The sequence below is a fragment of the Branchiostoma lanceolatum genome, chromosome 1 (assembly GCF_035083965.1).
Source record: "Branchiostoma lanceolatum isolate klBraLanc5 chromosome 1, klBraLanc5.hap2, whole genome shotgun sequence".
In the NCBI taxonomy this organism is placed as follows: Eukaryota; Metazoa; Chordata; class Leptocardii; order Amphioxiformes; family Branchiostomatidae; genus Branchiostoma; species Branchiostoma lanceolatum.
In genome coordinates this window covers 3,390,462-3,418,192 of record NC_089722.1, presented here as the reverse complement: position 1 = coordinate 3,418,192, position 27,731 = coordinate 3,390,462, and the positions used below count along the sequence as shown (strand labels likewise).

General features: G+C 49.9%; 2 protein-coding genes across 2 annotated transcripts; both read left to right on the top strand.

Moving 5' to 3' along the window:
* Nucleotides 1–21,725, top strand: LOC136435093 (extracellular matrix-binding protein ebh-like). Its single transcript, XM_066428719.1, has 24 exons — nucleotides 1–4; nucleotides 246–356; nucleotides 624–2,539; nucleotides 2,756–3,238; nucleotides 3,455–3,937; nucleotides 4,154–5,335; nucleotides 5,552–6,733; nucleotides 6,950–7,432; nucleotides 7,649–8,131; nucleotides 8,348–8,830; nucleotides 9,047–10,228; nucleotides 10,445–10,927; nucleotides 11,144–11,626; nucleotides 11,843–12,325; nucleotides 12,542–13,024; nucleotides 13,241–13,723; nucleotides 13,940–15,820; nucleotides 16,037–16,519; nucleotides 16,736–17,218; nucleotides 17,435–17,917; nucleotides 18,134–18,616; nucleotides 18,833–20,713; nucleotides 20,930–21,412; nucleotides 21,702–21,725. The coding sequence occupies exons 1-24, from the start codon at nucleotides 1–3 to the stop codon at nucleotides 21,723–21,725; spliced, it is 16,608 nt and encodes a 5,535-aa protein (XP_066284816.1).
* On the top strand, nucleotides 21,555–27,731 carry LOC136430008 (uncharacterized). The gene is made up of 4 exons (XM_066420226.1): nucleotides 21,555–23,125; nucleotides 23,478–23,662; nucleotides 24,220–24,436; nucleotides 25,175–27,731. The coding sequence occupies exons 1-4, from the start codon at nucleotides 21,866–21,868 to the stop codon at nucleotides 25,301–25,303; spliced, it is 1,791 nt and encodes a 596-aa protein (XP_066276323.1). The 5' UTR covers nucleotides 21,555–21,865; the 3' UTR covers nucleotides 25,304–27,731.

The following is a 27,731-nucleotide window of genomic DNA, read 5'->3' as shown; positions in this document are numbered from 1 at the left end:
ATGAGTAGGTCCTGGAAAGGCAATGGTCAAGGTGGAGTAAGGGCCACCTGTCAACTTTCCTTGGTACTGCATTAGAACGTCAGGTTTTTGTATCCTGTGTCATGGACATGCTGTGGTCTTGAATTTATTTTGGTGACAGGGGGCTTTTGAGGTCTGGAAACAGTGGTGTAGGTTTAGACCCTCTTTCCCCAGAACTTCTTGAAAGCTTGTGGCATCTTACATTTTCAACCTTTGCTGCTCTACAGGAAAGCGTGAAAAGACCATCGGCGGGCCTGGTGCAGTCAGTACTTCAAAAATAGATGAGGACAAGGTGTTGGATTCGGTGAAGATGATTTTGGGAGAGAAGAATATTGAAGGTGAGACCGAAACAAGGTGTTGTGGGTTTACGGGGAATCTCTTTACCAGCAGTCCCATCTCCTTGTCTTAAGCTTTCTTCGCATACTTTTGAGTATCCTCAGTATCCTTTAAAATGATTCCTCAGAACAGCATTTGCCTTCCCTGCTTAGACTTCCTGTCATGTATAACAGCATTTCTTGTCTAGGATAAGTTTTCAGTACAAGGGACCTAGATTTGAAATGATAGTAACGATATCTACTGTGATCTCTTTCAAAATTTATCTAAAGAAGCGCCTGATGAAGATCCTTCCGGTAGTCAGAGTGACATGGACCGGTTGCTAGAGGAGTTTGCATTCCTGGAGGTCGTGCGAAGCAGGCTGAGCGGAGATGGCAATAATGCACAGGAAAAGAAAAACATCATCTCTTCAAGAGGAGACGTTGATCTGATGACCGCGACCAGGCTGGTCATGCAGGCCATGTTACAGGACTGCACACGGTCTACACAGAATGCCATCTATGACTCAGGGATGTACACAGCCCCCAACGAGCAAAGCATCCTGTACAACGATATCTTACAAGAACTTAGTTCCGTATATGCTAGCCTGCAAACGGCCGGTAGGCAGACCGACCAAAGTGGCTTGTTGTCTGCAGTGGATTCTCTTGAACGTGCTTTAGGCGCGGAAGCATTAACGGTTATCGTCATTCCAAAGATGGGGCGACAAGGTATAAGTAGACAGAGTGCCGTCCAGAAATATCTATCCACCGTGCTGAGTCAGTATGTCCGACCACAGCCCTCAGTACTGGACATTGTCTCTGCTATTGGAGGTCTACAGCCTGATCTGACACCATCCGTGCAGCAAATCATGGCGGCGAGTTCAATGTCACCTACAAGGGAAGACATTAGTAACGCTTTCTTGTTGAACATATTCAAGGCTCTTCATACCATTTATGGCCAACAAGGAATAGGTCAGACCATGCTGCCACCAATAGGTTCCTACAGACCCCAAAGCATGGATAACATCGGAAGTTTAAGTATGGTCTCAACATATTCAATGTCGCCCGAAGATGCGGTGGCAATAGTGAAAGCAATGCAAAAGTCCCCTCTTGAAGCACTACAGGTTGTACTCAACATTATACAAGCCAATGGAGTGCTTTTGGAAACGAATACCGTAAGCGAAAGATTGCAAAACATACAAACGTCACTTACAAAGGATGATGTTGAGAGGGTCGTCGAAGCACTGGAAGAGTCCCCTCAAGCTGGTTTAAGGATTATTCTTCAGATAATTCAACGATCGCCAGGCACATATTTTACAGGTTCGACCCAAGATGGCTTCCAAAACCCCCTGTTACCACAGCAAGATGATCAGCAAGCTATAGTGGAGGAAGAAGTACAGAAGGTGCAAAATGCACAGCTTCAGGGTGTCTTGACAAAACCAGAGAGCCAGGTCATCCAGACGGCGGTACAAGAGTCACCCTCGGCAGCTTTGACAAAAGTTGTGCAGACGGTGGGCGACAAAGCTGGACAATCGCTCATAGATCAATTGAAGACGATAAAGACCATTCAAAAGATACAAGGGGACCTCACTCAAAGTCAGGTCAGCAAGGTCTTGACTGGATTACAAGAAAGTCCACAGGAAGCAATGCAGGTACTACAAACTGTTGTGCAAGAAACCACACAAAAGAAGACACAGGCTACTCAGCAAAGCAAAACCGTCATCCAGACCCTGACATCCCTGGGTCGGCTGACGACAGACGACTCCGACAAGATTACCGATGCATTCAAAACATCTCCAGCGGACGCCATCCAGACCATCATAGGTGTCGTTGGAGAGAAAGTAGACCTATCTGACACAGACCGACAGCGTCTGGTCACCGTCGTGCAAAATAACAAGGACAAGCTGGGCAGCCAAGACGTCGCTTCAGTCGTGCAAGCCTGGCAAACCTCGCCCCAGCAGGCAATGTCTGTTATCACGCAGACGGTTGGACGAAAGACCGGACAAACTGTCAGCGTTCACTTTACTGGCTCGACCCAACTGGTCTTCCAACAGCCACAGCAAGCTACATTCCAGCAAACAGCACAGCAGGTGCAATCTGTGGTGCAACAGGCGCAGCTTCAGGGCGTCTTGACACAACCAGAGAGCCAAGCCATCCAGACGGCGGTACAAGAGTCACCCTCGGCAGCTTTGACAAAAGTTGTGCAGACGGTGGGCGACAAAGCTGGCAAAACGCCCCTTGATCAATTGCAGACAATACAGACCATTCAAAAGATACAAGGGGACCTCACTCAAAGTCAGGTCAGCAAGGTCTTGACTGGATTACAAGAAAGTCCACAGAAGGCAATGCAGGTACTACAAACTGTTGTGCAAGAAACCACACAAAAGAAGACACAGGCTACTCAGCAAAGCAAAACCGTCATCCAGACCCTGACATCCCTGGGTCGGCTGACGACAGACGACTCCGACAAGATTACCGATGCATTCAAAACATCTCCAGCGGACGCCATCCAGACCATCATAGGTGTCGTTGGAGAGAAAGTAGACCTATCTGACACAGACCGACAGCGTCTGGTCACCGTCGTGCAAAATAACAAGGACAAGCTGGGCAGCCAAGACGTCGCTTCAGTCGTGCAAGCCTGGCAAACCTCGCCCCAGCAGGCAATGTCTGTTATCACGCAGACGGTTGGACGAAAGACCGGACAAACTGTCAGCGTTCACTTTACTGGCTCGACCCAACAGGTCTTCCAACAGCCACAGCAAGCTACATTCCAGCAAACAGCACAGCAGGTGCAATCTGTGGTGCAACAGGCGCAGCTTCAGGGCGTCTTGACACAACCAGAGAGCCAAGCCATCCAGACGGCGGTACAAGAGTCACCCTCGGCAGCTTTGACAAAAGTTGTGCAGACGGTGGGCGACAAAGCTGGCAAAACGCCCCTTGATCAATTGCAGACAATACAGACCATTCAAAAGATACAAGGGGACCTCACTCAAAGTCAGGTCAGCAAGGTCTTGACTGGATTACAAGAAAGTCCACAGAAGGCAATGCAGGTACTACAAACTGTTGTGCAAGAAACCACACAAAAGAAGACACAGGCTACTCAGCAAAGCAAAACCGTCATCCAGACCCTGACATCCCTGGGTCGGCTGACGACAGACGACTCCGACAAGATTACCGATGCATTCAAAACATCTCCAGCGGACGCCATCCAGACCATCATAGGTGTCGTTGGAGAGAAAGTAGACCTATCTGACACAGACCGACAGCGTCTGGTCACCGTCGTGCAAAATAACAAGGACAAGCTGGGCAGCCAAGACGTCGCTTCAGTCGTGCAAGCCTGGCAAACCTCGCCCCAGCAGGCAATGTCTGTTATCACGCAGACGGTTGGACGAAAGACCGGACAAACTGTCAGCGTTCACTTTACTGGCTCGACCCAACAGGTCTTCCAACAGCCACAGCAAGCTACATTCCAGCAAACAGCACAGCAGGTGCAATCTGTGGTGCAACAGGCGCAGCTTCAGGGCGTCTTGACACAACCAGAGAGCCAAGCCATCCAGACGGCGGTACAAGAGTCACCCTCGGCAGCTTTGACAAAAGTTGTGCAGACGGTGGGCGACAAAGCTGGCAAAACGCCCCTTGATCAATTGCAGACAATACAGACCATTCAAAAGATACAAGGGGACCTCACTCAAAGTCAGGTCAGCAAGGTCTTGACTGGATTACAAGAAAGTCCACAGAAGGCAATGCAGGTACTACAGACTGTTGTGCAAGAAACCACACAAAAGAAGACACAGGCTACTCAGCAAAGCAAAACCGTCATCCAGACCCTGACATCCCTGGGTCGGCTGACGACAGACGACTCCGACAAGATTACCGATGCATTCAAAACATCTCCAGCGGACGCCATCCAGACCATCATAGGTGTCGTCGGAGAGAAAGTAGACCTATCTGACACAGACCGACAGCGTCTGGTCACCGTCGTGCAAAATAACAAGGACAAGCTGGGCAGCCAAGACGTCGCTTCAGTCGTGCAAGCCTGGCAAACCTCGCCCCAGCAGGCAATGTCTGTTATCACGCAGACGGTTGGACGAAAGACCGGACAAACTGTCAGCGTTCACTTTACTGGCTCGACCCAACAGGTCTTCCAACAGCCACAGCAAGCTACATTCCAGCAAACAGCACAGCAGGTGCAATCTGTGGTGCAACAGGCGCAGCTTCAGGGCGTCTTGACACAGCCAGAGAGCCAAGCCATCCAGACGGCGGTACAAGAGTCACCCTCGGCAGCTTTGACAAAAGTTGTGCAGACGGTGGGCGACAAAGCTGGCAAAACGCCCCTTGATCAATTGCAGACAATACAGACCATTCAAAAGATACAAGGGGACCTCACTCAAAGTCAGGTCAGCAAGGTCTTGACTGGATTACAAGAAAGTCCACAGAAGGCAATGCAGGTACTACAAACTGTTGTGCAAGAAACCACACAAAAGAAGACACAGGCTACTCAGCAAAGCAAAACCGTCATCCAGACCCTGACATCACTGGGTCGGCTGACGACAGACGACTCCGACAAGATTACCGATGCATTCAAAACATCTCCAGCGGACGCCATCCAGACCATCATAGGTGTCGTTGGAGAGAAAGTAGACCTATCTGACACAGACCGACAGCGTCTGGTCACCGTCGTGCAAAATAACAAGGACAAGCTGGGCAGCCAAGACGTCGCTTCAGTCGTGCAAGCCTGGCAAACCTCGCCCCAGCAGGCAATGTCTCTTATCACGCAGACGGTTGGACGAAAGACCGGACAAACTATCAGCGTTCACTTTACTGGCTCGACCCAACATGTCTTCCAACAGCCACAGCAAGCTACATTCCAGCAAACAGCACAGCAGGTGCAATCTGTGGTGCAACAGGCGCAGCTTCAGGGCGTCTTGACACAACCAGAGAGCCAAGCCATCCAGACGGCGGTACAAGAGTCACCCTCGGCAGCTTTGACAAAAGTTGTGCAGACGGTGGGCGACAAAGCTGGCAAAACGCCCCTTGATCAATTGCAGACAATACAGACCATTCAAAAGATACAAGGGGACCTCACTCAAAGTCAGGTCAGCAAGGTCTTGACTGGATTACAAGAAAGTCCACAGAAGGCAATGCAGGTACTACAAACTGTTGTGCAAGAAACCACACAAAAGAAGACACAGGCTACTCAGCAAAGCAAAACCGTCATCCAGACCCTGACATCCCTGGGTCGGCTGACGACAGACGACTCCGACAAGATTACCGATGCATTCAAAACATCTCCAGCGGACGCCATCCAGACCATCATAGGTGTCGTTGGAGAGAAAGTAGACCTATCTGACACAGACCGACAGCGTCTGGTCACCGTCGTGCAAAATAACAAGGACAAGCTGGGCAGCCAAGACGTCGCTTCAGTCGTGCAAGCCTGGCAAACCTCGCCCCAGCAGGCAATCTCTGTTATCACGCAGACGGTTGGACGAAAGACCGGACAAACTGTCAGCGTTCACTTCACTGGCTCGACCCAACAGGTCTTCCAACAGCCACAGCAAGCTACATTCCAGGAAACAGCACAGCAGGTGCAATCTGTGGTGCAACAGGCGCAGCTTCAGGGCGTCTTGACACAGCCAGAGAGCCAAGCCATCCAGACGGCGGTACAAGAGTCACCCTCGGCAGCTTTGACAAAAGTTGTGCAGACGGTGGGCGACAAAGCTGGCAAAACGCCCCTTGATCAATTGCAGACAATACAGACCATTCAAAAGATACAAGGGGACCTCACTCAAAGTCAGGTCAGCAAGGTCTTGACTGGATTACAAGAAAGTCCACAGAAGGCAATGCAGGTACTACAAACTCTTGTGCAAGAAACCACACAAAAGAAGACACAGGCTACTCAGCAAAGCAAAACCGTCATCCAGACCCTGACATCCCTGGGTCGGCTGACGACAGACGACTCCGACAAGATTACCGATGCATTCAAAACATCTCCAGCGGACGCCATCCAGACCATCATAGGTGTCGTTGGAGAGAAAGTAGACCTATCTGACACAGACCGACAGCGTCTGGTCACCGTCGTGCAAAATAACAAGGACAAGCTGGGCAGCCAAGACGTCGCTTCAGTCGTGCAAGCCTGGCAAACCTCGCCCCAGCAGGCAATGTCTGTTATCACGCAGACGGTTGGACGAAAGACCGGACAAACTGTCAGCGTTCACTTTACTGGCTCGACCCAACAGGTCTTCCAACAGCCACAGCAAGCTACATTCCAGCAAACAGCACAGCAGGTGCAATCTGTGGTGCAACAGGCGCAGCTTCAGGGCGTCTTGACACAGCCAGAGAGCCAAGCCATCCAGACGGCGGTACAAGAGTCACCCTCGGCAGCTTTGACAAAAGTTGTGCAGACGGTGGGCGACAAAGCTGGCAAAACGCCCCTTGATCAATTGCAGACAATACAGACCATTCAAAAGATACAAGGGGACCTCACTCAAAGTCAGGTCAGCAAGGTCTTGACTGGATTACAAGAAAGTCCACAGAAGGCAATGCAGGTACTACAAACTGTTGTGCAAGAAACCACACAAAAGAAGACACAGGCTACTCAGCAAAGCAAAACCGTCATCCAGACCCTGACATCCCTGGGTCGGCTGACGACAGACGACTCCGACAAGATTACCGATGCATTCAAAACATCTCCAGCGGACGCCATCCAGACCATCATAGGTGTCGTTGGAGAGAAAGTAGACCTATCTGACACAGACCGACAGCGTCTGGTCACCGTCGTGCAAAATAACAAGGACAAGCTGGGCAGCCAAGACGTCGCTTCAGTCGTGCAAGCCTGGCAAACCTCGCCCCAGCAGGCAATGTCTCTTATCACGCAGACGGTTGGACGAAAGACCGGACAAACTGTCAGCGTTCACTTTACTGGCTCGACCCAACAGGTCTTCCAACAGCCACAGCAAGCTACATTCCAGCAAACAGCACAGCAGGTGCAATCTGTGGTGCAACAGGCGCAGCTTCAGGGCGTCTTGACACAGCCAGAGAGCCAAGCCATCCAGACGGCGGTACAAGAGTCACCCTCGGCAGCTTTGACAAAAGTTGTGCAGACGGTGGGCGACAAAGCTGGCAAAACGCCCCTTGATCAATTGCAGACAATACAGACCATTCAAAAGATACAAGGGGACCTCACTCAAAGTCAGGTCAGCAAGGTCTTGACTGGATTACAAGAAAGTCCACAGAAGGCAATGCAGGTACTACAAACTGTTGTGCAAGAAACCACACAAAAGAAGACACAGGCTACTCAGCAAAGCAAAACCGTCATCCAGACCCTGACATCCCTGGGTCGGCTGACGACAGACGACTCCGACAAGATTACCGATGCATTCAAAACATCTCCAGCGGACGCCATCCAGACCATCATAGGTGTCGTTGGAGAGAAAGTAGACCTATCTGACACAGACCGACAGCGTCTGGTCACCGTCGTGCAAAATAACAAGGACAAGCTGGGCAGCCAAGACGTCGCTTCAGTCGTGCAAGCCTGGCAAACCTCGCCCCAGCAGGCAATGTCTCTTATCACGCAGACGGTTGGACGAAAGACCGGACAAACTGTCAGCGTTCACTTTACTGGCTCGACCCAACAGGTCTTCCAACAGCCACAGCAAGCTACATTCCAGCAAACAGCACAGCAGGTGCAATCTGTGGTGCAACAGGCGCAGCTTCAGGGCGTCTTGACACAGCCAGAGAGCCAAGCCATCCAGACGGCGGCACAAGAGTCACCCTCGGCAGCTTTGACAAAAGTTGTGCAGACGGTGGGCGACAAAGCTGGCAAAACGCCCCTTGATCAATTGCAGACAATACAGACCATTCAAAAGATACAAGGGGACCTCACTCAAAGTCAGGTCAGCAAGGTCTTGACTGGATTACAAGAAAGTCCACAGAAGGCAATGCAGGTACTACAAACTGTTGTGCAAGAAACCACACAAAAGAAGACACAGGCTACTCAGCAAAGCAAAACCGTCATCCAGACCCTGACATCCCTGGGTCGGCTGACGACAGACGACTCCGACAAGATTACCGATGCATTCAAAACATCTCCAGCGGACGCCATCCAGACCATCATAGGTGTCGTTGGAGAGAAAGTAGACCTATCTGACACAGACCGACAGCGTCTGGTCACCGTCGTGCAAAATAACAAGGACAAGCTGGGCAGCCAAGACGTCGCTTCAGTCGTGCAAGCCTGGCAAACCTCGCCCCAGCAGGCAATGTCTCTTATCACGCAGACGGTTGGACGAAAGACCGGACAAACTGTCAGCGTTCACTTTACTGGCTCGACCCAACAGGTCTTCCAACAGCCACAGCAAGCTACATTTCAGGAAACAGCACAGCAGGTGCAATCTGTGGTGCAACAGGCGCAGCTTCAGGGCGTCTTGACACAGCCAGAGAGCCAAGCCATCCAGACGGCGGTACAAGAGTCACCCTCGGCAGCTTTGACAAAAGTTGTGCAGACGGTGGGCGACAAAGCTGGCAAAACGCCCCTTGATCAATTGCAGACAATACAGACCATTCAAAAGATACAAGGGGACCTCACTCAAAGTCAGGTCAGCAAGGTCTTGACTGGATTACAAGAAAGTCCACAGAAGGCAATGCAGGTACTACAAACTGTTGTGCAAGAAACCACACAAAAGAAGACACAGGCTACTCAGCAAAGCAAAACCGTCATCCAGACCCTGACATCCCTGGGTCGGCTGACGACAGACGACTCCGACAAGATTACCGATGCATTCAAAACATCTCCAGCGGACGCCATCCAGACCATCATAGGTGTCGTTGGAGAGAAAGTAGACCTATCTGACACAGACCGACAGCGTCTGGTCACCGTCGTGCAAAATAACAAGGACAAGCTGGGCAGCCAAGACGTTGCTTCAGTCGTGCAAGCCTGGCAAACCTCGCCCCAGCAGGCAATGTCTCTTATCACGCAGACGGTTGGACGAAAGACCGGACAAACTGTCAGCGTTCACTTTACTGGCTCGACCCAACAGGTCTTCCAACAGCCACAGCAAGCTACATTCCAGCAAACAGCACAGCAGGTGCAATCTGTGGTGCAACAGGCGCAGCTTCAGGGCGTCTTGACACAGCCAGAGAGCCAAGCCATCCAGACGGCGGTACAAGAGTCACCCTCGGCAGCTTTGACAAAAGTTGTGCAGACGGTGGGCGACAAAGCTGGCAAAACGCCCCTTGATCAATTGCAGACAATACAGACCATTCAAAAGATACAAGGGGACCTCACTCAAAGTCAGGTCAGCAAGGTCTTGACTGGATTACAAGAAAGTCCACAGAAGGCAATGCAGGTACTACAAACTCTTGTGCAAGAAACCACACAAAAGAAGACACAGGCTACTCAGCAAAGCAAAACCGTCATCCAGACCCTGACATCCCTGGGTCGGCTGACGACAGACGACTCCGACAAGATTACCGATGCATTCAAAACATCTCCAGCGGACGCCATCCAGACCATCATAGGTGTCGTTGGAGAAAAAGTAGACCTATCTGACACAGACCGACAGCGTCTGGTCACCGTCGTGCAAAATAACAAGGACAAGCTGGGCAGCCAAGACGTCGCTTCAGTCGTGCAAGCCTGGCAAACCTCGCCCCAGCAGGCAATGTCTCTTATCACGCAGACGGTTGGACGAAAGACCGGACAAACTGTCAGCGTTCACTTTACTGGCTCGACCCAACAGGTCTTCCAACAGCCACAGCAAGCTACATTCCAGGAAACAGCACAGCAGGTGCAATCTGTGGTGCAACAGGCGCAGCTTCAGGGCGTCTTGACACAGCCAGAGAGCCAAGCCATCCAGACGGCAGTACAAGAGTCACCCTCGGCAGCTTTGACAAAAGTTGTGCAGACGGTGGGCGACAAAGCTGGCAAAACGCCCCTTGATCAATTGCAGACAATACAGACCATTCAAAAGATACAAGGGGACCTCACTCAAAGTCAGGTCAGCAAGGTCTTGACTGGATTACAAGAAAGTCCACAGAAGGCAATGCAGGTACTACAAACTGTTGTGCAAGAAACAACACAAAAGAAGACACAGGCTACTCAGCAAAGCAAAACCGTCATCCAGACCCTGACATCCCTGGGTCGGCTGACGACAGACGACTCCGACAAGATTACCGATGCATTCAAAACATCTCCAGCGGACGCCATCCAGACCATCATAGGTGTCGTTGGAGAGAAAGTAGACCTATCTGACACAGACCGACAGCGTCTGGTCACCGTCGTGCAAAATAACAAGGACAAGCTGGGCAGCCAAGACGTCGCTTCAGTCGTGCAAGCCTGGCAAACCTCGCCCCAGCAGGCAATGTCTCTTATCACGCAGACGGTTGGACGAAAGACCGGACAAACTGTCAGCGTTCACTTTACTGGCTCGACCCAACAGGTCTTCCAACAGCCACAGCAAGCTACATTCCAGCAAACAGCACAGCAGGTGCAATCTGTGGTGCAACAGGCGCAGCTTCAGGGCGTCTTGACACAACCAGAGAGCCAAGCCATCCAGACGGCGGTACAAGAGTCACCCTCGGCAGCTTTGACAAAAGTTGTGCAGACGGTGGGCGACAAAGCTGGCAAAACGCCCCTTGATCAATTGCAGACAATACAGACCATTCAAAAGATACAAGGGGACCTCACTCAAAGTCAGGTCAGCAAGGTCTTGACTGGATTACAAGAAAGTCCACAGAAGGCAATGCAGGTACTACAAACTGTTGTGCAAGAAACCACACAAAAGAAGACACAGGCTACTCAGCAAAGCAAAACCGTCATCCAGACCCTGACATCCCTGGGTCGGCTGACGACAGACGACTCCGACAAGATTACCGATGCATTCAAAACATCTCCAGCGGACGCCATCCAGACCATCATAGGTGTCGTTGGAGAGAAAGTAGACCTATCTGACACAGACCGACAGCGTCTGGTCACCGTCGTGCAAAATAACAAGGACAAGCTGGGCAGCCAAGACGTCGCTTCAGTCGTGCAAGCCTGGCAAACCTCGCCCCAGCAGGCAATGTCTCTTATCACGCAGACGGTTGGACGAAAGACCGGACAAACTGTCAGCGTTCACTTTACTGGCTCGACCCAACAGGTCTTCCAACAGCCACAGCAAGCTACATTCCAGGAAACAGCACAGCAGGTGCAATCTGTGGTGCAACAGGCGCAGCTTCAGGGCGTCTTGACACAGCCAGAGAGCCAAGCCATCCAGACGGCAGTACAAGAGTCACCCTCGGCAGCTTTGACAAAAGTTGTGCAGACGGTGGGCGACAAAGCTGGCAAAACGCCCCTTGATCAATTGCAGACAATACAGACCATTCAAAAGATACAAGGGGACCTCACTCAAAGTCAGGTCAGCAAGGTCTTGACTGGATTACAAGAAAGTCCACAGAAGGCAATGCAGGTACTACAAACTGTTGTGCAAGAAACCACACAAAAGAAGACACAGGCTACTCAGCAAAGCAAAACCGTCATCCAGACCCTGACATCCCTGGGTCGGCTGACGACAGACGACTCCGACAAGATTACCGATGCATTCAAAACATCTCCAGCGGACGCCATCCAGACCATCATAGGTGTCGTTGGAGAGAAAGTAGACCTATCTGACACAGACCGACAGCGTCTGGTCACCGTCGTGCAAAATAACAAGGACAAGCTGGGCAGCCAAGACGTCGCTTCAGTCGTGCAAGCCTGGCAAACCTCGCCCCAGCAGGCAATGTCTCTTATCACGCAGACGGTTGGACGAAAGACCGGACAAACTGTCAGCGTTCACTTTACTGGCTCGACCCAACAGGTCTTCCAACAGCCACAGCAAGCTACATTCCAGCAAACAGCACAGCAGGTGCAATCTGTGGTGCAACAGGCGCAGCTTCAGGGCGTCTTGACACAGCCAGAGAGCCAAGCCATCCAGACGGCGGTACAAGAGTCACCCTCGGCAGCTTTGACAAAAGTTGTGCAGACGGTGGGCGACAAAGCTGGCAAAACGCCCCTTGATCAATTGCAGACAATACAGACCATTCAAAAGATACAAGGGGACCTCACTCAAAGTCAGGTCAGCAAGGTCTTGACTGGATTACAAGAAAGTCCACAGAAGGCAATGCAGGTACTACAAACTGTTGTGCAAGAAACCACACAAAAGAAGACACAGGCTACTCAGCAAAGCAAAACCGTCATCCAGACCCTGACATCCCTGGGTCGGCTGACGACAGACGACTCCGACAAGATTACCGATGCATTCAAAACATCTCCAGCGGACGCCATCCAGACCATCATAGGTGTCGTTGGAGAGAAAGTAGACCTATCTGACACAGACCGACAGCGTCTGGTCACCGTCGTGCAAAATAACAAGGACAAGCTGGGCAGCCAAGACGTCGCTTCAGTCGTGCAAGCCTGGCAAACCTCGCCCCAGCAGGCAATGTCTCTTATCACGCAGACGGTTGGACGAAAGACCGGACAAACTGTCAGCGTTCACTTTACTGGCTCGACCCAACAGGTCTTCCAACAGCCACAGCAAGCTACATTCCAGGAAACAGCACAGCAGGTGCAATCTGTGGTGCAACAGGCGCAGCTTCAGGGCGTCTTGACACAGCCAGAGAGCCAAGCCATCCAGACGGCAGTACAAGAGTCACCCTCGGCAGCTTTGACAAAAGTTGTGCAGACGGTGGGCGACAAAGCTGGCAAAACGCCCCTTGATCAATTGCAGACAATACAGACCATTCAAAAGATACAAGGGGACCTCACTCAAAGTCAGGTCAGCAAGGTCTTGACTGGATTACAAGAAAGTCCACAGAAGGCAATGCAGGTACTACAAACTGTTGTGCAAGAAACAACACAAAAGAAGACACAGGCTACTCAGCAAAGCAAAACCGTCATCCAGACCCTGACATCCCTGGGTCGGCTGACGACAGACGACTCCGACAAGATTACCGATGCATTCAAAACATCTCCAGCGGACGCCATCCAGACCATCATAGGTGTCGTTGGAGAGAAAGTAGACCTATCTGACACAGACCGACATCGTCTGGTCACCGTCGTGCAAAATAACAAGGACAAGCTGGGCAGCCAAGACGTCGCTTCAGTCGTGCAAGCCTGGCAAACCTCGCCCCAGCAGGCAATGTCTGTTATCACGCAGACGGTTGGACGAAAGACCGGACAAACTGTCAGCGTTCACTTTACTGGCTCGACCCAACAGGTCTTCCAACAGCCACAGCAAGCTACATTCCAGCAAACAGCACAGCAGGTGCAATCTGTGGTGCAACAGGCGCAGCTTCAGGGCGTCTTGACACAACCAGAGAGCCAAGCCATCCAGACGGCGGTACAAGAGTCACCCTCGGCAGCTTTGACAAAAGTTGTGCAGACGGTGGGCGACAAAGCTGGCAAAACGCCCCTTGATCAATTGCAGACAATACAGACCATTCAAAAGATACAAGGGGACCTCACTCAAAGTCAGGTCAGCAAGGTCTTGACTGGATTACAAGAAAGTCCACAGAAGGCAATGCAGGTACTACAAACTGTTGTGCAAGAAACCACACAAAAGAAGACACAGGCTACTCAGCAAAGCAAAACCGTCATCCAGACCCTGACATCCCTGGGTCGGCTGACGACAGACGACTCCGACAAGATTACCGATGCATTCAAAACATCTCCAGCGGACGCCATCCAGACCATCATAGGTGTCGTTGGAGAGAAAGTAGACCTATCTGACACAGACCGACAGCGTCTGGTCACCGTCGTGCAAAATAACAAGGACAAGCTGGGCAGCCAAGACGTCGCTTCAGTCGTGCAAGCCTGGCAAACCTCGCCCCAGCAGGCAATGTCTCTTATCACGCAGACGGTTGGACGAAAGACCGGACAAACTGTCAGCGTTCACTTTACTGGCTCGACCCAACAGGTCTTCCAACAGCCACAGCAAGCTACATTCCAGCAAACAGCACAGCAGGTGCAATCTGTGGTGCAACAGGCGCAGCTTCAGGGCGTCTTGACACAACCAGAGAGCCAAGCCATCCAGACGGCGGTACAAGAGTCACCCTCGGCAGCTTTGACAAAAGTTGTGCAGACGGTGGGCGACAAAGCTGGCAAAACGCCCCTTGATCAATTGCAGACAATACAGACCATTCAAAAGATACAAGGGGACATCACTCAAAGTCAGGTCAGCAAGGTCTTGACTGGATTACAAGAAAGTCCACAGAAGGCAATGCAGGTACTACAAACTGTTGTGCAAGAAACCACACAAAAGAAGACACAGGCTACTCAGCAAAGCAAAACCGTCATCCAGACCCTGACATCCCTGGGTCGGCTGACGACAGACGACTCCGACAAGATTACCGATGCATTCAAAACATCTCCAGCGGACGCCATCCAGACCATCATAGGTGTCGTTGGAGAGAAAGTAGACCTATCTGACACAGACCGACAGCGTCTGGTCACCGTCGTGCAAAATAACAAGGACAAGCTGGGCAGCCAAGACGTCGCTTCAGTCGTGCAAGCCTGGCAAACCTCGCCCCAGCAGGCAATCTCTGTTATCACGCAGACGGTTGGACGAAAGACCGGACAAACTGTCAGCGTTCACTTTACTGGCTCGACCCAACAGGTCTTCCAACAGCCACAGCAAGCTACATTCCAGGAAACAGCACAGCAGGTGCAATCTGTGGTGCAACAGGCGCAGCTTCAGGGCGTCTTGACACAACCAGAGAGCCAAGCCATCCAGACGGCGGTACAAGAGTCACCCTCGGCAGCTTTGACAAAAGTTGTGCAGACGGTGGGCGACAAAGCTGGCAAAACGCCCCTTGATCAATTGCAGACAATACAGACCATTCAAAAGATACAAGGGGACCTCACTCAAAGTCAGGTCAGCAAGGTCTTGACTGGATTACAAGAAAGTCCACAGAAGGCAATGCAGGTACTACAAACTGTTGTGCAAGAAACCACACAAAAGAAGACACAGGCTACTCAGCAAAGCAAAACCGTCATCCAGACTCTGACATCCCTGGGTCGGCTGACGACAGACGACTCCGACAAGATTACCGATGCATTCAAAACATCTCCAGCGGACGCCATCCAGACCATCATAGGTGTCGTTGGAGAGAAAGTAGACCTATCTGACACAGACCGACAGCGTCTGGTCACCGTCGTGCAAAATAACAAGGACAAGCTGGGCAGCCAAGACGTCGCTTCAGTCGTGCAAGCCTGGCAAACCTCGCCCCAGCAGGCAATGTCTCTTATCACGCAGACGGTTGGACGAAAGACCGGACAAACTGTCAGCGTTCACTTTACTGGCTCGACCCAACAGGTCTTCCAACAGCCACAGCAAGCTACATTCCAGCAAACAGCACAGCAGGTGCAATCTGTGGTGCAACAGGCGCAGCTTCAGGGCGTCTTGACACAGCCAGAGAGCCAAGCCATCCAGACGGCGGTACAAGAGTCACCCTCGGCAGCTTTGACAAAAGTTGTGCAGACGGTGGGTGACAAAGCTGGCAAAACGCCCCTTGATCAATTGCAGACAATACAGACCATTCAAAAGATACAAGGGGACCTCACTCAAAGTCAGGTCAGCAAGGTCTTGACTGGATTACAAGAAAGTCCACAGAAGGCAATGCAGGTACTACAAACTGTTGTGCAAGAAACAACACAAAAGAAGACACAGGCTACTCAGCAAAGCAAAACCGTCATCCAGACCCTGACATCCCTGGGTCGGCTGACGACAGACGACTCCGACAAGATTACCGATGCATTCAAAACATCTCCAGCGGACGCCATCCAGACCATCATAGGTGTCGTTGGAGAGAAAGTAGACCTATCTGACACAGACCGACAGCGTCTGGTCACCGTCGTGCAAAATAACAAGGACAAGCTGGGCAGCCAAGACGTCGCTTCAGTCGTGCAAGCCTGGCAAACCTCGCCCCAGCAGGCAATGTCTCTTATAACGCAGACGGTTGGACGAAAGACCGGACAAACTGTCAGCGTTCACTTTACTGGCTCGACCCAACAGGTCTTCCAACAGCCACAGCAAGCTACATTCCAGCAAACAGCACAGCAGGTGCAATCTGTGGTGCAACAGGCGCAGCTTCAGGGCGTCTTGACACAGCCAGAGAGCCAAGCCATCCAGACGGCGGTACAAGAGTCACCCTCGGCAGCTTTGACAAAAGTTGTGCAGACGGTGGGCGACAAAGCTGGCAAAACGCCCCTTGATCAATTGCAGACAATACAGACCATTCAAAAGATACAAGGGGACCTCACTCAAAGTCAGGTCAGCAAGGTCTTGACTGGATTACAAGAAAGTCCACAGAAGGCAATGCAGGTACTACAAACTGTTGTGCAAGAAACAACACAAAAGAAGACACAGGCTACTCAGCAAAGCAAAACCGTCATCCAGACCCTGACATCCCTGGGTCGGCTGACGACAGACGACTCCGACAAGATTACCGATGCATTCAAAACATCTCCAGCGGACGCCATCCAGACCATCATAGGTGTCGTTGGAGAGAAAGTAGACCTATCTGACACAGACCGACATCGTCTGGTCACCGTCGTGCAAAATAACAAGGACAAGCTGGGCAGCCAAGACGTCGCTTCAGTCGTGCAAGCCTGGCAAACCTCGCCCCAGCAGGCAATGTCTCTTATCACGCAGACGGTTGGACGAAAGACCGGACAAACTGTCAGCGTTCACTTTACTGGCTCGACCCAACAGGTCTTCCAACAGCCACAGCAAGCTACATTTCAGGAAACAGCACAGCAGGTGCAATCTGTGGTGCAACAGGCGCAGCTTCAGGGCGTCTTGACACAGCCAGAGAGCCAAGCCATCCAGACGGCGGTACAAGAGTCACCCTCGGCAGCTTTGACAAAAGTTGTGCAGACGGTGGGCGACAAAGCTGGCAAAACGCCCCTTGATCAATTGCAGACAATACAGACCATTCAAAAGATACAAGGGGACCTCACTCAAAGTCAGGTCAGCAAGGTCTTGACTGGATTACAAGAAAGTCCACAGAAGGCAATGCAGGTACTACAAACTGTTGTGCAAGAAACCACACAAAAGAAGACACAGGCTACTCAGCAAAGCAAAACCGTCATCCAGACCCTGACATCCCTGGGTCGGCTGACGACAGACGACTCCGACAAGATTACCGATGCATTCAAAACATCTCCAGCGGACGCCATCCAGACCATCATAGGTGTCGTTGGAGAGAAAGTAGACTTATCTGACACAGACCGACAGCGTCTGGTCACCGTCGTGCAAAATAACAAGGACAAGCTGGGCAGCCAAGACGTCGCTTCAGTCGTGCAAGCCTGGCAAACCTCGCCCCAGCAGGCAATGTCTCTTATCACGCAGACGGTTGGACGAAAGACCGGACAAACTGTCAGCGTTCACTTTACTGGCTCGACCCAACAGGTCTTCCAACAGCCACAGCAAGCTACATTCCAGCAAACAGCACAGCAGGTGCAATCTGTGGTGCAACAGGCGCAGCTTCAGGGCGTCTTGACACAGCCAGAGAGCCAAGCCATCCAGACGGCGGTACAAGAGTCACCCTCGGCAGCTTTGACAAAAGTTGTGCAGACGGTGGGCGACAAAGCTGGCAAAACGCCCCTTGATCAATTGCAGACAATACAGACCATTCAAAAGATACAAGGGGACCTCACTCAAAGTCAGGTCAGCAAGGTCTTGACTGGATTACAAGAAAGTCCACAGAAGGCAATGCAGGTACTACAAACTGTTGTGCAAGAAACCACACAAAAGAAGACACAGGCTACTCAGCAAAGCAAAACCGTCATCCAGACCCTGACATCCCTGGGTCGGCTGACGACAGACGACTCCGACAAGATTACCGATGCATTCAAAACATCTCCAGCGGACGCCATCCAGACCATCATAGGTGTCGTTGGAGAGAAAGTAGACATATCTGACACAGACCGACATCGTCTGGTCACCGTCGTGCAAAATAACAAGGACAAGCTGGGCAGCCAAGACGTCGCTTCAGTCGTGCAAGCCTGGCAAACCTCGCCCCAGCAGGCAATGTCTGTTATCACGCAGACGGTTGGACGAAAGACCGGACAAACTGTCAGCGTTCACTTTACTGGCTCGACCCAACAGGTCTTCCAACAGCCACAGCAAGCTACATTCCAGCAAACAGCACAGCAGGTGCAATCTGTGGTGCAACAGGCGCAGCTTCAGGGCGTCTTGACACAACCAGAGAGCCAAGCCATCCAGACGGCGGTACAAGAGTCACCCTCGGCAGCTTTGACAAAAGTTGTGCAGACGGTGGGCGACAAAGCTGGCAAAACGCCCCTTGATCAATTGCAGACAATACAGACCATTCAAAAGATACAAGGGGACCTCACTCAAAGTCAGGTCAGCAAGGTCTTGACTGGATTACAAGAAAGTCCACAGAAGGCAATGCAGGTACTACAAACTGTTGTGCAAGAAACCACACAAAAGAAGACACAGGCTACTCAGCAAAGCAAAACCGTCATCCAGACCCTGACATCCCTGGGTCGGCTGACGACAGACGACTCCGACAAGATTACCGATGCATTCAAAACATCTCCAGCGGACGCCATCCAGACCATCATAGGTGTCGTTGGAGAGAAAGTAGACCTATCTGACACAGACCGACATCGTCTGGTCACCGTCGTGCAAAATAACAAGGACAAGCTGGGCAGCCAAGACGTCGCTTCAGTCGTGCAAGCATGGCAAACCTCGCCCCAGCAGGCAATGTCTCTTATCACGCAGACGGTTGGACGAAAGACCGGACAAACTGTCAGCGTTCACTTTACTGGCTCGACCCAACAGGTCTTCAAACAGCCACAGCAAGCTACATTCCAGGAAACAGCACAGCAGGTGCAATCTGTGGTGCAACAGGCGCAGCTTCAGGGCGTCTTGACACAACCAGAGAGCCAAGCCATCCAGACGGCGGTACAAGAGTCACCCTCGGCAGCTTTGACAAAAGTTGTGCAGACGGTGGGCGACAAAGCTGGCAAAACGCCCCTTGATCAATTGCAGACAATACAGACCATTCAAAAGATACAAGGGGACCTCACTCAAAGTCAGGTCAGCAAGGTCTTGACTGGATTACAAGAAAGTCCACAGAAGGCAATGCAGGTACTACAAACTCTTGTGCAAGAAACCACACAAAAGAAGACACAGGCTACTCAGCAAAGCAAAACCGTCATCCAGACCCTGACATCCCTGGGTCGGCTGACGACAGACGACTCCGACAAGATTACCGATGCATTCAAAACATCTCCAGCGGACGCCATCCAGACCATCATAGGTGTCGTTGGAGAGAAAGTAGACCTATCTGACACAGACCGACAGCGTCTGGTCACCGTCGTGCAAAATAACAAGGACAAGCTGGGCAGCCAAGACGTCGCTTCAGTCGTGCAAGCCTGGCAAACCTCGCCCCAGCAGGCAATGTCTCTTATCACGCAGACGGTTGGACGAAAGACCGGACAAACTGTCAGCGTTCACTTTACTGGCTCGACCCAACAGGTCTTCCAACAGCCACAGCAAGCTACATTCCAGCAAACAGCACAGCAGGTGCAATCTGTGGTGCAACAGGCGCAGCTTCAGGGCGTCTTGACACAACCAGAGAGCCAAGCCATCCAGACGGCGGTACAAGAGTCACCCTCGGCAGCTTTGACAAAAGTTGTGCAGACGGTGGGCGACAAAGCTGGCAAAACGCCCCTTGATCAATTGCAGACAATACAGACCATTCAAAAGATACAAGGGGACCTCACTCAAAGTCAGGTCAGCAAGGTCTTGACTGGATTACAAGAAAGTCCACAGAAGGCAATGCAGGTACTACAAACTCTTGTGCAAGAAACCACACAAAAGAAGACACAGGCTACTCAGCAAAGCAAAACCGTCATCCAGACCCTGACATCCCTGGGTCGGCTGACGACAGACGACTCCGACAAGATTACCGATGCATTCAAAACATCTCCAGCGGACGCCATCCAGACCATCATAGGTGTCGTTGGAGAGAAAGTAGACCTATCTGACACAGACCGACAGCGTCTGGTCACCGTCGTGCAAAATAACAAAGACAAACTGGGCAGCCAAGACGTCGCTTCAGTCGTGCAAGCCTGGCAAACCTCGCCCCAGCAGGCAATGTCTCTTATCACGCAGACGGTTGGACGAAAGACCGGACAAACTGTCAGCGTTCACTTTACTGGCTCGACCCAACAGGTCTTCCAACAGCCACAGCAAGCTACATTCCAGGAAACAGCACAGCAGGTGCAATCTGTGGTGCAACAGGCGCAGCTTCAGGGCGTCTTGACACAACCAGAGAGCCAAGCCATCCAGACGGCGGTACAAGAGTCACCCTCGGCAGCTTTGACAAAAGTTGTGCAGACGGTGGGCGACAAAGCTGGCAAAACGCCCCTTGATCAATTGCAGACAATACAGACCATTCAAAAGATACAAGGGGACCTCACTCAAAGTCAGGTCAGCAAGGTCTTGACTGGATTACAAGAAAGTCCACAGAAGGCAATGCAGGTACTACAAACTGTTGTGCAAGAAACCACACAAAAGAAGACACAGGCTACTCAGCAAAGCAAAACCGTCATCCAGACCCTGACATCCCTGGGTCGGCTGACGACAGACGACTCCGACAAGATTACCGATGCATTCAAAACATCTCCAGCGGACGCCATCCAGACCATCATAGGTGTCGTTGGAGAGAAAGTAGACCTATCTGACACAGACCGACATCGTCTGGTCACCGTCGTGCAAAATAACAAGGACAAGCTGAGCAGCCAAGACGTCGCTTCAGTCGTGCAAGCCTGGCAAACCTCGCCCCAGCAGGCAATGTCTCTTATCACGCAGACGGTTGGACGAAAGACCGGACAAACTGTCAGCGTTCACTTTACTGGCTCGACCCAACAGGTCTTCCAACAGCCACAGCAAGCTACATTCCAGGAAACAGCACAGCAGGTGCAATCTGTGGTGCAACAGGCGCAGCTTCAGGGCGTCTTGACACAACCAGAGAGCCAAGCCATCCAGACGGCGGTACAAGAGTCACCCTCGGCAGCTTTGACAAAAGTTGTGCAGACGGTGGGCGACAAAGCTGGCAAAACGCCCCTTGATCAATTGCAGACAATACAGACCATTCAAAAGATACAAGGGGACCTCACTCAAAGTCAGGTCAGCAAGGTCTTGACTGGATTACAAGAAAGTCCACAGAAGGCAATGCAGGTACTACAAACTGTTGTGCAAGAAACCACACAAAAGAAGACACAGGCTACTCAGCAAAGCAAAACCGTCATCCAGACCCTGACATCCCTGGGTCGGCTGACGACAGACGACTCCGACAAGATTACCGATGCATTCAAAACATCTCCAGCGGACGCCATCCAGACCATCATAGGTGTCGTTGGAGAGAAAGTAGACTTATCTGACACAGACCGACAGCGTCTGGTCACCGTCGTGCAAAATAACAAGGACAAGCTGGGCAGCCAAGACGTCGCTTCAGTCGTGCAAGCCTGGCAAACCTCGCCCCAGCAGGCAATGTCTGTTATCACGCAGACGGTTGGACGAAAGACCGGACAAACTGTCAGCGTTCACTTTACTGGCTCGACCCAACAGGTTTTCCAAAATCCACAGCAGATTGGTTCTACCCAAGAGGAAACCATTGTTATGGGAGACGTTGTGCATTCGGCATTGATTCCTGGTCTTGGAAACGACTTTAAAACGATTTTGTCTGGCTTGTTACAGAATGGAAAAATAAGTGATAGCGAGTATCAGGACATTAGAAGTGCATATACCAAGTCGTCTGATTTCGGGTTGAAGACTATCACAGACATTTTGAAGAAGAGAATTGTTCTCAACCCTGAACAGCTCATCATTATCGGGAAGGTTGTTGACATGCCATATCATGTCGACAAAGAGTACATTAATATTTTGCTGTCCGCACTTGACAGATCAGATACCGACGCTGTTGGCAGTATCGCGAGCATTATTTATAAACGTGCCTTCACTGTCCAGACCATCACAACCCTGCAGCAACTGAGAGCCAAGGGTGCGATTACAGCGGAGCAGGGACGAACCCTCGCATCATCCTTGCAGCAACAAGAGCCGAGCAGTGCGCTCAAGATCGCCTTGCGTCTGGTGGGAGCTGAAGATTCTGTACTCGAGAACGTTGACGTGTTTTCTCGTCAAGTTCACATACGTGATGTTCGAGATGTTCTAAGTGCATTCACCATTTCTAAAGCAACAGCACATACCAAAGCTCTGATGATTATGCAAGAGAAGGCAACTACCTTATTCCAGATCCAATCCATGGCAAATACTCTATCGACTAAAGGCACCCTAAGTCTCCAGCAGTCTCAACAAATCAGACAATCGCTAGGCTCACGCTCTGGACATACCATCCAGGCTATCACGGACGTGGTTCTGCAAAAAGCACACGTTTCGTCAGCGGACAAGCAAGAGCTTCTTCTCGGAGTCGCCTTTGCTAGACACCATCTTCGCACAGCCGACATGTTCCCAGTGTTGCAGGCTCTTGCACAATCACCTGAAACTGCCCTTACCAAGCTCAGGCATCTGGTGCAGGAATCCACATCCAAGATGGCCAAGACTGTATCAACAGTAGATTTTTCGGCCGGTCATTTCAGTGGAACAGGGGACAACACACTCGCTCTTATAATCGAGGCCCTACACAAAGCAGCACAAGAACAAGAAAAGGACAGTGACAGGCAAAAGCTTCTTGGAGTACTCACCGCTCTCAACACAGGAGGGGTATCTGCACACGCAAGTTCTGTTCTCCAGGTAAGGACCTACTATTGATTATAAGCCTTGAGATGTATTTGTCAATGGTGCACTATGACATGGATGTTAAATTCTTAAACTGACAATATATCGGATGTACATTCTTGACCCGATCGTCGTCGATGGTGGGCAACAAGAGGTCTTAAAGTCTTTACCCACCCAATAACATTTGCGACTTATTGACAATTTAGTATTTTAATTAAAAATTGGAATAAACATAACTTGTGTTCATCGATGAAAGTTAGACATTCAGAAGATTAGACATTGGCGAATGTAAGAAAAAAGGGAGCCGTAATCAACTCACATCGCCAATGTGTTTTTTACACACCACTCTTGTTCTCCGTTGGTCCAGGCGTTGGGAGGTGGGACCGTCACAGGAAGCCAGAAGGCGAACAGGATGGACGTGTTGCTGCAGGGCCTGTCCGGAGTGCAACAGGCGAGCAGTGAGGAGTCCATTGCAGCCGCTGCCGCGGCCGTCGACAGGGCAGCCGAGGGGATCCACTCGGAGATGGAGCAAGGAAGTGCGAAAGAGGACAGGTTCGTTCTACAACTGTTATTGTTTTGTTTTTTTCAAGTCGTTGGGCAACCTCAAGTCAACTGTACGCACTCATGCCACATCTTCAAATTCAAGCCCTACCACCGAAGAAGCCACACAAGTGAAACATGTCTGAGTGTGGGCTTGAATAAAGTTTCTAAACAAGTGTGGCAAAAGTGTGTACGATTGGTTCGAGGTTGTCGACTACCAGTATTGCCTACCGGGGGTTTTTTTTCGATGTATGTTCAACCAAGAAATATCAAGACTGATACTCACGACGAAAAGTGGAAGCTTGATGAGAAGGTAGAGGAGGCATCCGCCATCTTGCATCAGCACTGCTGTGACGTCACGTGACCTGATAGAGGTCATAAGGTCACGTGACATGACGGTGTTGCTGGGTGCTGTAGATGGCCAGCTAAATGTTTGGTGCATTCGAGAAGTTTTTCTGTGCCTTGTGCACCTCACATAACTTTAACCTGCATGTTGTCTGCAATAGATTTAATTCAAAACAGTTGAATTCGTATGACAACGACTGACATTTCGCCGGTTCCCTCAACAGTGACCAGATGGTTCAGGTCATGTCGAAGGCTCTGGTTGTTCTGAACGGAGCGGCTGGAAAGGTGAAAGGAACGTCTGCTGAAGCAGCTCTCCAACACGCCATCCACACGATCGACGAAGCCCGCGAAGACGCCATTAAACAGGGCGCCGTGAAGGAACTCTCCGTCGCTGTCAACTCCCTGGGATCTGCGGTTGACAACATTGAGAATGCCTTAGAGGTATGCACCAAAAATAGTTACTCCAGGAACTGGACAAGAGTTTGAAACAGTACCAAAATTCTGAAGAGATATGTCACTGAATAAAGGCCGCGGATTCTGTCTGAAACGTCTGTTTCAAAATCTTGTCCAGTTGCTTGAGCAACTATTTTTGGCGTATCTTATTACCTGGATGTCCAACCTTCATCAACGTACCTTACATTTGCATCAACTATTGTAGCCTGTGGGGTCCTTTTGCGATTGACTCATGTTGCGTAATCCTTGATACTACGTGGCAAAAAGTAAAGTTAAGTAAAGTTAAGTAAAGTAAAGTAAGTAAGTGATACTACGTTCGTTCAGACCCCTATAGTGTCTGACACATAGGACAGCAAGTTTCCTTGATGTTCCAGTAGCAAGGTATGCCTTTTTCACAGGGAGGGGTTGCTAGCCTTAAATCCAAAAAAAAATGCTTAAGGCACCTCCTTGAACATGGGACCCTCATTTTACGTCCCTTCCAAAATATGGATGTAGCCCCAACCAAGATGAACTGACCCAGGATTGAACCCGGGTTACCGAGTTAGCAACTTTTTAGAACAAGGAGCTCAACTTAGAGGCTGCTACCAGTTGAGCTATAGGGACATCCCACTGAATGACCAATGAGCGACTTCTGGGATCAGCTTTTTGTAGCAAGGGCAGAGAAATGAAAACAACTTTGTTTTGCTTAAAATGCAAAATGTAACTATGCCCTTTTTCTCTTCTCAGGCTGTGATACAGGGTCATGACGTCACGGAGGACAAACCTGTAGCTGTCCCACAGATTGTCATAGAGGCCACGACAGAGAGCCTGGTGGAGTCAGTCCTCGACTCGATCTTGTCACATTCTAAATCCTAAATCTCGCTAATGCCCTGCTTTATTATGAAATCTGTTAGACCTCACTACATCTATATTATTACAGCTATCAGGAGTAAAAAAAGATATAACCACCTTACAGGGAATGAGCTCCAGTTTACAGATTAGTTTAGTGCAGAAGCTGTGATGCAAACGGTGTGAAAAAGGCCATTTCTGCTGAACAAGTCTTGTAGAAGTCCACTTTTAAGTTCCATTGTATGATATAATTGAAACCAGTTTAACAAGAAGGAAAATGTCTCGCAGCTCTCATGTCCCCATCAGTTCTGATGTATATGAATAGGGCTTTTCGACCTGGCTCTTGGATGGATTTCGAGGAATTTTCCGACAAATGAGAGGAAATCGACGAATTAGCGGGCGTTTCCACGTTACGGTCAATGCTGCGAAGGTCTACAAGGAACGCCAGCTAGAAAAGCCCTATATATATACCTAGTATATCGGAACTGGTTGAAACATGCCGCTTCCCGACGTCACAAAATTCAATCAATCAATCAATCAATCAACAATCAATCAGTCAGTCAGCCGAGTAGCCCTCAGCAGTAGTGCGAGTTTCAATCGATGGGAGAGCCCTGAACTATGAAGGACTGATGTAAAACAAGTGCGAACATAGTGTAGTAGGCTTTCCAATTTTGATATTAGCTTCCCTTTAATACTAACAGTTTAGAGAGTACGTCCACGTCTATGCAATGGCTTGAATCTGTTCTCTTGTATCCGATGCAAATTTTACAGCGACACTGAAGTTCACTTCTTCATGCAGTTACTTGTGGAAGTCAAAAACTCACCACCAATCCACATAACAGCTGCCACATTCAACAATTTTGATATATGTTAGAATTCTAATAGATTTCATTTCCATTTATTTATTTCATCAGTAGATACACTCAGTAGATACACTGTTTCAGGTTCCCTGGATACAATACAGCACAATACAATACACGGATACGTTACAAAATACACAAGTTAAAACTCAGTACCAGTTCAAATGCTCACAAAGTCCATCTATAAAAGCCAATATGGTAGTGTGTTTTCCTTGTTCTTTGTTGAGTTCATTCCATAGTACTTCAGACTGCTCTTAAAGGGCTGTACATTTGCCTGTGGTATATGCAGCATGTGAGATGACATTAGGCCACAGCAAGTAAATTTTATGGATGACATCAGCGCGCTCATTAATTTTCGCCTGCTTTTGAAAAAAACAAGATTTTTTACCCTTCGGCAATGGTCAACGTACCGAAAATAATACAATTTGTTGCAAACTACAGTCAGTTCTATCGCAAAAACGTTCTAGATGCCATAAAAAGGCATTTGAAAATGTAAGAATTGTGAAAACTCCGTACAAGTGCATTTTACAATTATTGTGTAAGCAAGCTGTAACAAGATTGCTCGTCGTCACCAACTTACAGGAAGACACTGTGCAGCCCTCATGCCAAACTTGTAATATAGTGTGTAATTTCTGTGCCATTATTATCAACAACGTGTAATCCGATGTGCTGTTCTTGAATGAAGTGAACTACAAACAAAATCGAAATTTCATTGCCCTCCGATGATATGTCCGACAAAGGTTCTGTGTTGTGCAATGCTTGATATGATCCAGCAACGTTGAGGCTCAATTGCTCGCATTTGATGGCATTTGTTGACTCAGTGTTCCATATGAATACCCAGTTGAATATAGTTGCTGTCCAGGTGTTCCATTGCATATGAATGCCCATGATGGTATGACATGTCTACTGCTGAATCAAGGTGGTCTTATATTATGTATGAAACGTCATTGGTTGAATACAGGAACAAAAGACCTGTTGGTCGTGATATCATATTTTGTTGCCGCAAGTCTTGTTTAACAAGATTCATGATCTCAAAATTTGAAAATATAGGAATCTTGTTTTTTTTACCCGCCTTGTTTTTTTTCGCCCTATCTCATTAATTTTGGAGTCTGCGGAGGATGTCATCCATAAAATTTACTTGCTATGGCCTTATAATTCAAACGGGATTTGAGATTGTAGAATTCAGTACGTTATAGAAAGTGCTAAGCAAACGTTGCGATGTGTACACAATAGGTAGGTTTTCGAGTGAATTGCAATATGGATATGGTGCGTTGTACATGTAGTTGTTCTTCTGCTTAGCAACACAAACCTCCAAGCAGAGGTTCGGCTCCGGCTGGTGTTTGATGTGTTTTAGGCGTTTTTGTCGGACTTTCTATTTTGTCCCGTTTTCTTTATGTCCGCCGGCTGGCAAAATAGAAAGCCCGGCAAAAACGCCTAAAAGCCCGTCAAAAACGAACCTCTGCTTGGAGAGTACACAAACCACTAACGATAAGTCATATTACATGCGCCAAACTGGTGAACGTTGCGCGGACAGTGGCTCTTTGGGTTGTTTCAATTCATCAAAAGCGTAGAAATAAAGGTCATATGATGGGAAA